The sequence below is a fragment of the Leucopleurus acutus genome (genome assembly GCF_964270905.1).
Source record: "Leucopleurus acutus genome assembly, chromosome: 12".
NCBI lineage: Eukaryota > Metazoa > Chordata > Mammalia > Artiodactyla > Delphinidae > Leucopleurus > Leucopleurus acutus.
In genome coordinates this window covers 52,246,850-52,259,910 of record NC_139154.1, presented here as the reverse complement: position 1 = coordinate 52,259,910, position 13,061 = coordinate 52,246,850, and the positions used below count along the sequence as shown (strand labels likewise).

The window sequence follows — 13,061 nt, the reverse complement described above, 5'->3', positions numbered from 1 at the left end:
ATAAACTACCATAGAGAAGAATGAAGAAAAAAGAATCAAAAGAATTTAGGATGGTCTCAGAGAATTCTGGGACAACATTAAATGCAGCAACATTCAAATTATAGGGGTTCCAGAAGAAGAGGAAAAGAAAGAGTCTGAGAAAATATTTGAAGAGATTATACTTGAAAACTTCCCTAACATGGGAATGGAAATAATCAAGTCCAGGAAGTGCAGAGAGTCCCATACAGGATAAATTCAAGGAGAAACATGCCAAGACACATATTAATCAAACTATCAAAAATTAACTACAAAGAAAAAATATTAAAAGCAAGGGAAAAGCAACAAATAACATACAAAAGAATCCCCATAAGGTTAACAGCTGATCTTTCAGTAGAAACTCTGCAAGCCAGAAGGGAGTGGCAGGACATATTTAAAGTGATGAAGGAGAAAAACCTACAACCAAGATTACCCAGCATGGATCTCATTCAGATTCAATACAGAAATTAAAAACTTTACAGACAAGCAAACGTTAAGAGAAATCAGCACCACCAAACATGTTTTACAACAAATGCTAAAGGAACTTCTCTAGGCAGGAAACACAAGAGAAGGAAAAGACATACAGAAACAAACCCAAAACAATTAAGAAAATGATAATAAGAACATATATATCGATAGTTACCTTAAATGTAAATGGATTAAATGCTCCTGCCAAGAGACATAGACTGGCTGAATGGACACAAAAACAAGACCGTATGTATGCTGTCTCTGTTTAAAAGAGACCCACTTCACACCTAGGGACACATACAGACTGAAAGTGAAGGGATTGAAAAAGGATATTCCATGCAAATGGAAATCAAAAGAAAGCTGGAGTAGTAATTCTCATATCAGATAAAATAGACTTTAAAATAAAGGATGTTACAAGAGACAAGGAAGGACACTACATAATGATAAAGGGATCAATCCAAGAAGAAGATATAACAATTGTAAATATTTATGCACCCAACATAGAGCATGGCAATACATAAGGCAAATGCTAACAGCCATAAAAGGGAAATCGACAGTAACACAGTAATAGTAGGGGGCTTTAATACCCCACTTTTACCAATGAAAAGATCGTCCACAATGAAAATACATAAGGAAACACAAGCTTTAAATGACACATTAGACAAGATGGACTTAATTGATATTTATAGGACATTCCATCCAAAAACAACAGAATACACTTTCTTCTCAAATGCTCATGGAACATTCTCCAGGATAGGTCATGTCTTGGGTCACAAATCAAGCCTTGATAAATTTAAGAAAATTGAAATCGTATCAGATATCTTTGCCGACCACAACCCTTTGACACTAGATATCAATTACAGGAAAAACACTGTAAAAAAAGAACCACACACACACATGAAAGGCCAAAAAGTACACTACTAAATAACTAAGAAATAACTGAAAAAATCAAAGAGGAAATCAAAATATACCTAGAAACAAATGACAAAGAAAGCACAGTGACCCAAAACCAATGGGATGTAGCAAAAGGAGTTCTAAGTGGGAACTTTATAGCAATACAATCCTACCTCAAGGAACAAGAAACATCTCAAATAAACAACCCAACCTTAGACCTAAAGCAATTAGAGAAGAAGAACAAAAACCCCCCAAAATAAGCAGAAAGAAAGAAATCATAAACATCAGATCAGAAAAAACTGAAAAAGAAATGAAGGAAACAATAACAAAGATCAATAAAACTAAAAGCTGGTTATTTGAGAAGATAAACAAAATTGATAAACCATTGGCCAGACTTATCAAGAAAAAAAGGAGAAGACTCAAATCAATAGAATTAGAAATGAAAAAGGAGAAGTAGCAACTGACACTGCAGAAATAAAAGGATCATGAGAGATTACTATAAGCAACGCTATGCCAATAAAATGGACAATCTGGAAGAAATGGACAAATTCTTAGAAAAGCACAACCTTCCCAGACTGAACCAGGAAGAAATACAAAGTATAAACACACCAATCAGAAGCACTAAAATTAAAACTGTAATTAAAAATCTTGCAAAAAACAAAAGCCCAGGACGAGATGACTTCATGGGCGAATTCTATCAAACATTTAGAGAAGAGCTAACACCTATTCTTCTCAAACTCTTCCAAAATTAGCAGAGGGAGGAACACTCCCAATCTCATTCTATGAGGCTACCATCACCCTGATACCAAAATGAGACAAAGATGTCCCAAAAAAGAAAAGTACAGGCTAATATCACTGATGAAAATAGATGCAACAATCTTCAACAAAATATTAGGAAACAGAATCCAACAGCACGTTAAAAGGATCATACAGCATGATCAAGTGGGGTTTATCCCAGGAATGCAAGGATTCTTCAGTATACACAAATCATCAATGTGATACACCATATTGACATATTGAAGGATAAAAACCATATAACAGATGCAGAAAAAGTTTTCCACAAAATTCAACACCCATTTATGATAAAAACTCTCTAGAAAGTAGGCATAGGGGGAATGTACCTCAACATCATAAAGGCCATATATGACAAACCCACAGCCAACGTCGTTCTCAGTGGTGAGAAATTGAAACCATTTCCTCTAAGAACAGGAACAAGACAAGGTTGTGCACTCTCACTACTATTATTCAACATAATTTTGGAAGTTTTAGCCACAGCAACCAGAGAAGAAAAAAAAAATAAAAGGAATCCAAAAAGAAGTAAAACTGTCCCTGTTTGCAGATGACATGATACTATACATAGAGAATCCTAAAGATGCTACCAGAAAACTACTAGAGCTAATCAATGAATTTGGTAAAGTAGCAGGATACAAAATTAATGCACAGAAATCTCTGGCATTCCTATACACTAATGATGAAAAATCTGAAAGAGAAATTAAGGAAAGATTCCCATTTATCATTGCAACAAAAAGAATAAAATACCTAGCAATAAACCCACCTAAGGAGACAAAAGACCTGTATGCAGAAAACTATAAGACACTGATGAAAGAAATTAAAGATGATACAAAGTGATGGAGATATATACCATGTCCTTGGATTGGAAGAATCAATATTGTGAAAATGACTCTACTACCCAAAGCAACCTACCGATTCAATGCAATCCCTATCGAACTACCACTGGCATTTTTCACAGAACTAGAACAAAAATTTCACAATTTGTATGGAAACACAAAAGACCCCGAATAGCCAAAGCAATCTTGAGAAAGAAAAACGGAGCTGGAGGAATCAGTTTCCCTGACTTCAGAATATACTACAAAGCTACAGTAATCAAGACAGTTTGGTACTGGCACAAAAACAGAAATATAGATCAGTGGAACAGGATAGAAATCCCAGAGATAAACCCATGCACATATGGTCACCTTATCTTTGATAAAGGAGGCAAGAATATACAATGGAGAAAAGACAGCCTCTTCAATAAGTGGTGCTGGGGAAAGTGGACAGCTACATGTAAAAGAATGAAATTAGAACTCTTCCTAACACCATAGACAAAAATAAACTCAAATTGGATTAAAGACCTTAATGTAAGGCCAGACACTATAAAACTCTTAGAGGTAAACATAGGTATAACACTGTGAAATAAATGACAGCAAGATACTTTTTGACCCACCTCCTAGAGAAATGGAAATAAAAACAAAAATAAACAAATGGGACCTAATGATACTTAAAAGCTTTTGCACAGCAAAGAAAACCATAAACAAGATGAAAAAGACAACCCTCAGAATGGGAGAAAATATTTCCAAACGGAGCAACTGACAGAGGATTAATCTCCAAAATATACAAGCAGCTCATGCAGCTCAATATCAAAAAAACAAACAATCCAATCCGAAAACGGGCAGAAGACTTAAAAAGTCTTCTCCAAAGAAGATATACAGATTGTCAGGAAACACATGAAAGGATGCTCAACATCAGTAATCATTAGAGAAATGCAAATCAAAACTACAATGAGGGGCTTCCCTGGTGGTGCAGTGGTTGAGAGTCCGCCTGCTGATGCAGGGGACATGGGTTCGTGCCCCAGTCTGGGAAGATCTCACATGCCGCAGAGCGGCTGGGCCCGTGAGCCATGGCTGCTGAGCCTGCGCGTCCAGAGCCTGTGCTCCGCGACGGGAGAGGCCACAACAGTGAGAGGCCCGCGTACTGCAAAAAAACCCAAAAAACAAAAAACAAAACTACAATGAGGTATCACCTCACACCAGTTCGAATGGCCATCATCAAAAATTTCCACTACTGGGCATATAACCTGAGAAAACCATAATTCAGAAAGAGACACATATCACAATGTTCACTGCAGCACTATTTACAGTAGCCAGGACATGGATTCAATCTAATTGTCCATTGACAGGTGAATGGATAAAGAAGATGTGACATATATATACAATGGAATATTACTAAACCATAAAAAGAAACGAAATTGAGTTATTTGTAGTGAGGTGGATGGACCTAGAGTCTGTCATACAGAGTGAAGTAAGTCAGAAAGAGAAAACAAATACCGTATGCTAACATATATATGTATGGAATCTAAAAGAAAAAGAAAAAGGTTCTGATGAACTTAGGGACAGGATAGGAATAAAGACGCAGATGTAGAGAATGCACTTGAGGACACAGGGAGGGGAAAGGGTAACCTGGGACAAAGTGAGAGAGTAGCATAGACATATATACACTACCAAATGTAAAATATCTAGTGGGAAGCAGCTGCACAGCACAGGGAGATCAGCTCTGTGCTTTGTGACCACCTAGAGGGATGGGATAGGGAGGGTAGGAGGGAGATGCAAGAGGGAGGGGATATGGGGATATATGTATACATATAGCTGATTCACTTTGTTATACAGCAGAAAGTAACACAACATTGTAAAGCAATTATACTCCAATAAAGATGTTTAAAAAAAAGTGGAAACAACCCAAATTTCTATCAGCTGACAAATGGGTAAACAAAATATCATATATCCATACAGTTAACTATTATTTGGCTATAAAAATGAAATTAAGTAGTGATACAACATGGATGACCCTTGAAAACATTATGCTAAATGAAAGAAGTCAGTCACAAAAGACCACATATTATATAATTCCATTTATATGAAATATTCAGAACAGGCTAATCCTTTCAGACAGATATTAGCAATAGATTGCTGGTTTCCAGGGGCTAGGGAGTGGGGGAAATTGGGACTGACTGCCACTAGGTATGGAGCCTCTTTTTGTGGTAATGAAGATGTTCTGGAATTAGATAGTGGTGATGGCTGCACAGCTTTGTGAATATACTAAAATACACTGAATTGTGCACTTTAAAAGGGTGAACTTTAGGTATGTTAATTTTATCTCAATAAAGCTTTTATAAAAATAAGCAAATCTGTACATATATTCTTATTTCCCTTTCTTGATTATGAAAAGGGGCCAAATTTTAGATACTATTTTACAGCTTTCTTTTTTCACTAACAAATATGTCTTAGGGCTTGGATGAATCTCGAGGGAGATATGCTGAGTGAAGAAAGCTGATTTCAAAGGTTACATGTGTATGAGTCCATTTACGTAATATTCTTGAAATGATAAAACTATGGAAAGGGATAACAGATTAGTGGTTACCAGGGGTCAGAAGAGGGTAGGCATACATCTGTGGCTATGAAAAGACAGCATGTAGAATCCTTGTGGTGATGGAGTAATAAGCAAATATACTGAAGTTTAAAAGTGTCATAAAATACTATCTTAGTTTTTTACAGATGCATTCAAAAACTTGAATAACATGCATGATTTTCTATGAAAATATAAATTTTCTAGAATTTATTAGGATGCCCCAGAAGGCATAGATAATCTAAACAAACCGATTACCATGAGAGAAATAGAAATATGATCAATAATATTAACAACTCCTCCTCCCAATAATACAGTCCAAGGTAGATTTCACAAAGGGCTTCTACCAAATATTTAAATATGGGTAATTCTGGTGCTATTTATGTCATTCCAGAGCATGGTCAAAGAACAAATGCTTCCAGATTCTTTTTAAAGAGCGGAATGTAACATTATTTGCAGATGCTGATAGACCTGGAAAATATACTGAAAAAGTATTATAAATAATAAGGGAGTTCAGGATGTGGCTGGGAACAAAATTAATGTTAAAGGCCTTCTTGTATATGTAAAACAGTTACAGATGTAAATGGAAAATCCTATTTACAGTAACACAATTTTAAAAAGAAAAAAACCTTTTTAAAACCCTTTTAAAAAACCCTTGGGTTTAAACATTAAAAATGTGCAAAATATATATGAAAAAACTTTAAAACCTACTGAGGGACGCACAAAAAAAGACCCAAATATGTGGAAAGGAACATCCTGTACCTGAATAGAAGAGTAATGTCAACAACAACCTAATAAAGATAATGTTTACAAAAATAACATATTTAATCAGCTTTTATTATTTGTCCTGTTCTAAGCACTTTGAGTATATTAATTCACTTAATCCTTACAATGCTATGAAATGAGCAGAGGAAGAAACAGACGTACTGAAGTTAAGTGACAGGGTCATCCATCTGGTAAGTGGAAGAGGCCCTACAATTTAACCTCTGGGCTCCACTGCCAGAATTTTCTCTTACTTAACCTAAAAAATGGAGATGTAACTCACATATCATAAAATGCACCATGTTAAATGTACAATTCACTAGTTTTTAGCATATCCAAAAAATTGTGCAATCATTACCACTATCTAATTCCGGAATATTTTCATCACCCCAAAAAGAAGTCCTGTACCTGGTAACAGTCACTCCCCATTCCTTAATTCCCCATCCTCTGCCAACCTTCAATCTACTTTCTGTCTCTAAGGACTTGCCTATTCTGCATATTTCATATAAATGGAAGCATAAAATATGTAGCTTCTTTCACCTAACATACTGTTTTCAAGGTTCATCCATGTGGTTTATAGTTTAATAATATGCCATCAGTATGGATCTATAACATTTTTGTTTATTCATCAGTTGATGGACATTGTTTCTATTTTTTTGGCTACTATGAATAATGCTGCTATGAACATTTGTGTACAAGTTTTGTATTAACATACATTTTCATTTATCTAGGGTAGATACCTAGGAGTGGAATTTCTGGGTCATATGGTAACTCTGTTTAACTTTATGAGGAACTGTCAGGCTGGTTTTTTTGAAGTGGCTACACCATTTTACATTCCCACCAACAATGTATAGTAGTTCTAATTTCTCCTCACCAACACTTGTTCTTTTCTTTTTTGTTTAAATTATAGCCCTCCTAGTTGCCTTAAAGTGGTATATCATTATGGTTTTGGTTGACATTTTCCTAATCTCTAAAGATGTTGAGCATCCTTTCATTTGCTTATTGAACATTTGTTTATCTTTTTCGGAGTAATGTCTATTCAAATCCGTTGCCCTTTTAATTGAGTTGTTTGTCTTTGTTGTTGTGTTGTAGTTCTTTGTATACCTGGATATAAACCCATAATCAGATACTGCTTTGAAAACATTTTCTCCCATTCTGTAGATTGTCAATTTACTTTCTTAATAATGTTCTTTGCTGTACAAAAGTTCTTAATTTTGATGAAGTCCAATATATCTATTTTTTTCTCCTTAGCTTTTTTTTAAAATTTAATTTTATTTATTATTTAATTTACACAGCATGTTCCTATTAGTTATCTATTTTATCCATGTTAGTATATATATGTCAATCCCAAACTTCCAATTCATCCCACACAAACCCCCACACATACCCACTTTCCCCATTGGTGTCCATACATTTGTTCTCTACATCTGTGTCTTTATTTCTGCCTTGCAAACAAGTTCAACTGTTCCACTTTTCTGGATTCCACATATATGAGTTAGCATACGGTATTTATTTTTCTCTTTCTGACTTACTTCACTCTGTATGACAGTCTCAGGTCCATCCACATCTCTACAAATGACCCAATTTCATTCCTTTTTATGGCTGAGTAATATTCCATTGTATATATTTACCACGTCTTCTTTATGTATTTGTCGGTCGATGAGCATTTAGGTTGTTTCCATGACCTGGCTATTGTAAAGAGTGCTGCAATGAACATTGGGGTGCATATGTCTTTTTGAATTATGGTTTTCTCTGGGTATATGCTGAGTAGTGGGATTGCTGCGTCGTATGTTAGTTCTATTTTTAGTTTTCTAGGAAACCTCTATACTGTTCTCCATACTGGCTGTATCAATTTACATTCCCACTAACAGTGTAAGAGGGTTCCCTTTTCTCCACACCCTCTCTAGCATTTGTTGTTTGTAGATTTTCTGATGATCCCCATTCTAACTGGTGTGAAGTGATACCTCATAGTCATTTTGATTTGAATTACTCTAATAATTAGTGACGTTGAGAAGCTTTTCATATGCCTCTTGGCCATCTGTATGTCTTCTTTGGAGAAATGTCTATTCAGGTCTTCTGACCATTTTTGGATTGGGTTGTTTGTTTTTGTAATACTGAGCTGCATGACCTGTTTATATTCTTCCTTAGCTTTTGTTTTTTAACATCTTTATTGTAGTATAATTGCTTTACAATGGTGTGTTAGTTTCTGCTTTATAACAAAGTGAAGCAGTTATACATATACATATGTCCCCGTATCTCTTCCCTCCTGTGTCTCCACCCGCACTCCCTATACCACCCCTCTAGGTAGTCACAAAGCACCGAGCTGATCTCCCTGTGCCATGTGGCTGCTTCCCACTAGCTATCAGTGTATATATGTCCATGCCACTCTCTCACTTTGTCCCAGCTTACCCTTCCCGCTCCCCGTATCCTCAAGTCCATTCTCTAGTACATCTATGTCTTTATTCCCATCTTGCCACTAGGTTCTCCATGACCATTTTTTTTTCTTAGATTCCATATATGTGTGTTAGCATATCGTATTTATTTTTCTCTTTCTGACTTACTTCACTCTGTATGGCAGACTCTAGGTCCATCCACCTTACTACAAATAACTCAATTTTGTTTCTTTTTATGGCTGAGTAGTATTCCATTGTATATATGTGCCACATCTTCTTTATCCATTCATCTCCTGATGGGCACTTAGGTTGCTTCCATGTCCTGGCTATTGTAAATAGAGCTGCAATGAACATTTTGGTACATGATTCTTTTTGAATCATGGTTTTCTCAGGGTATATGCCCAGTAGTGGGATTGCTGGGTCATATGGCAGTTCTATTTTTTGCTCTTTAAGGAACCTCCATAGTGGCTGTATCAATTTACAGTGCAACAGTGCACCACCCACCAACAGTGCAAGAGGGTTCCCTTTTCTCCACACCTTCTGCAGCATTTATTGTTTGTAGATTTTTTGATGATGGCCATTCTAACTGGTGTGAGATGATATCTCATTGTAGTTTGGATTTCTGTTTATCTAATGATTAACGATGTTGAGCATTCTTTTTTTTTCTTTTTCTTTTTTTTTAACATCTTTATTGGGGTATAATTGCTTTACACTGGTGTGTTAGTTTCTGCTTTATAACGAAGTGAATCAGTTATACATATACATATGTTCCCATATCTCTTCCCTCTTGCATCTCCCTCCCTCCCACCCTCCCCATCCCACCCCTCCAGGTGGTCAAAAAGCACCGAGCTGATCTCCCTGTGCTATGAGTCTGCTTCCCACTAGCTATCTACCTTACGTTTGGTAGTGTATATATGTCCATGCCTCTCTCTTGCTTTGTCACAGCTCACCCATCCCCCTGCCCATATCCTCAAGTCCGTTCTCTGGTAGGTCTGTGTCTTTATTCCTGTCTTATCCCTAGGTTCTTTATGACATTTTTTTCCCTTAAATTCCATATATATGTGTTAGCATATGGTATTTGTCTTTCTCTTTCTGACTTACTTCACTCTGTATGACAGACTCTAGGTCTATCCACCTCATTACAAATAGCTCAATTTCAATTCTTTTTATGGCTGAGTAATATTCCATTGTATATATGTGCCACATCTTCTTTATCCATTCATCCAATGATGGGCACTTAGGTTTTTTCCATCTCCGGGCTATTGTAAATAGAGCTGCAATAAACATTTTGGTACATGACTCTTTTTGAATTATGGTTTTCTCAGAGTATATGCCCAGTAGTGGGATTGCTGGGTCATATGGTAATTCTATTTGTAGTTTTTTAAGGAACCTCCATACTGTTCTCCATAGTGGCTGTACCAATTCACATTCCCACCAGCAGTGCAAGAGTGTTCCCTTTTCTCCACACCCTCTCCAGCATTTATTGTTTCTAGATTTTTTGATGATGGCCATTCTGACTGGTGTGAGATGATATATCATTGTAGTTTTGATTTGCATTTCTCTAATGATTAATGATGTTGTGCATTCTTTCATGTGTTTGTTGGCAGTCTGTATATCTTCTTTGGAGAAATGTCTATTTAGGTCTTCTGCCCATTTTTGGATTGGGTTGTTCGTTTTTTTGTTATTGAGCTGCATGAGCTGCTTGTAAATTTTGGAAATTAATCCATTGTCATTTGCAAATATTTTCTCCCATTCTGAGGGTTGCCTTTTGGTTTCCTTTGCTGTGCAAAAGCTTTGAAGTTTCATTAGGTCCCATTTGTTTATTTTTGTTTTTATTTCCATTTCTCTAGGAGGTGGGTCAAAAAGGATCTTGCTGTGATTTATGTCATAGAGTGTTCTGCCTATGTTTTCCTCTAAGAATTTGATAGTGTCTGGCCTTACATTTAGGTCTTTAATCCACTTTGAGTTTATTTTTGTGTATGGTGTTAGGGAGTGTGCTAATTGCATTCTTTTACATGTAGCTGTCAAGTTTTCTCAGCACCACTTACTGAAGAGGCTGTCTTTTCTCCACTGTATATTCTTGCCTCCTTTATCAAAAATAAGGTGACCATTTGTGTGTGGGTTGGGAAAATTATCTTTGAGTAAGTAAAACACTATGGAAGGAACTCAAATATTCATCAGAGTAAAATAGATAAGCACATGTGGTATATTCATACATGACAATAATATACAACAATGAAAATAAATGAACTATAGCCATCCACAACAACATGCTTGAGTCTTAGAAACATGATGAGTTTCCTTTCATATGGAATTAAATATGAGCAAAATAAACTATGTTTTTAGGGATGCATACAAATGAGGTAAAATTGTAAAGAAGCAAAAGGAAATGATTATTACAGGAATCAGGATGGTGGTGACCTCTGGGGTAATGGTGGCACTGTGAACAGGAGGGACCCATAGGAGGCTTCCGGGTGATGGCAATATTCCGTTTCTTGACTTGGGTTAGTGACATTATGGGTGTTTATTTGATAGTAATTCATTAAACTATTCACATAGGTTTATGAACTTTCCTGTATGATGGTTATATTGCACCATAAAAGAAGAAAAATCAAAAACAGGACATAGTTTGCTGTCTAGTATTTAGCATTATATCTTGGGCAAATTTTAATTTTGACATTATTTATATTTTTTAACGTCTTCCTAGATTCCTCTAGATTCATAGCTCCTAGCATTTAAAGGAATCTCTCACTTTTCTTAAGGGGTTCTGCAGCCCACCTTCTAGGGAATGCTACAATATCAGTAATTAAATCATATTAGAGAGACATATGGAAAGCCACATATGTCTGAACGACTCCTATCACAATTCCATTCCGCTGCTACATGGGTTAAGCCTGGCTTTATCTTTCTTCCAGTATAATCTGGATTTCACTTCTAGATCCATGTAAAGCTGATCTCCAGTCCTGTGTTTATAGGATTGAATTTATTAACTAAATTTATAAGGATGAAATTTACCTTTCAAGGCTGTTGTGGCTTGAAATGCATGGTGGCTACTGTGCATTTTAATGAAACAAGACAAATAGCCTAAATGATTGCTCTAGAACCAGATAATAATGTCCTTTCATTGCATACATTTAAGGGAAATGGTTTTTAAAAATGGGTTTGATGTGATTGCCTGTTGCTTCATCTCAGTGATTGATTTTTTTTTTTTTTAACAATGGATCCTGACCTTTCTCCCCCATATACCCTAGGACATTTGTTTACTCACTGCTCACTAGAGGGAGGCCGTTTCCAGTTGTATTCCTTTTCAGAGGCTTTGTCTTCTGCATGGGAAATGGACTCCTCCAAGGCTACTATCTGGTTTACTGTGCTGAATACCCTGCTGAGTGGTACACAGACATACGGTTTAGCTTGGGTAAGTGAATCTGACTACTTCTCACCCATACCCCAGTTAACACCCCTTCCCACAGGCTAAATCACCATTACCTCTCCCTATCCTACTGCAATAACCTTCCAAGGATTCCATTCCCCCCACCCCAACCCCACGACCGCCTCCACCCTGGTCTTTTCTCTGTATAGCAGCCTGAGAGATCTTTGAAAAACATCGTGTCATTACCCATCTCAAAACCCTCCAATGCATTTCTGTTACTCTCAGGATAAAATACAAATTTCTTACCACTGCTTACGAAACCCAAATGTTCTTGGCCTGCCCCATTTCCTGACTTCATTTCCTATCTCCATCCGTCTCACTGTGCTGTAGCCTCAGTGGCTTTCCTGCTGGACCTGGAATACTCAAGTGTGTCCTGCTCCAGAGCTGTCGTACAGACTGCACCCTCTGTGTAGACTGCTCAGTCCCTGTCTACTCGGGGAGCTTTTGCTCCCTCCCTTTATTTAGGTCTCTATTAATTCACACCTCCTCAGAGAGACTTTTCCTGACCACCTATCCAAAATAGTAGAAAACACTGACCATTGAATGTTTTTCATTATCTGCAAGAGGAGCTAAAGTTCTTTGCTAAAGTAAAGGTTCAACTGTTTGTACATTCTTTTGGCTCAAAGGAAAAAGGCAGAGATTATCCTTAATCCCTCTCTTTACATCACATATCACGTTCCCTCCATCAGCTTAGTACAGCTGCCTCTAGTTCTAAAACATGTGCCGACTGAACTCAGCTCTCCATGACTGCACTAACTTCATCCTGGTCTGAGCCAGGATGACCTCTTGCCTGGACTGCCACGGTGACCTTCAAGCTAAACATCCTACTTCCAGTCCTGACCCTCAGTAGCTCCTTCTCCACACAGCGGTCAGAGGGAACATTTGAACACACGAATGGCCAGAGGATTAGTTGTACGAAT

The 13,061-nt window shown here is 36.9% G+C and overlaps 1 protein-coding gene across 1 annotated transcript in view; it reads left to right on the top strand.

Moving 5' to 3' along the window:
- The window catches only part of SRD5A2 (steroid 5 alpha-reductase 2), a gene marked incomplete at its 5' end in the record, with an annotated part of 53,803 nt that overhangs the window by 31,669 nt on the left and 9,073 nt on the right, over positions 1–13,061 (top strand). Inside the window, one exon of the mRNA XM_082852081.1 lies at positions 11,963–12,126. Coding sequence (XP_082708207.1) covers positions 11,963–12,126 — 164 coding nt within the window. The remainder of the gene's footprint in view (positions 1–11,962; positions 12,127–13,061) is intronic.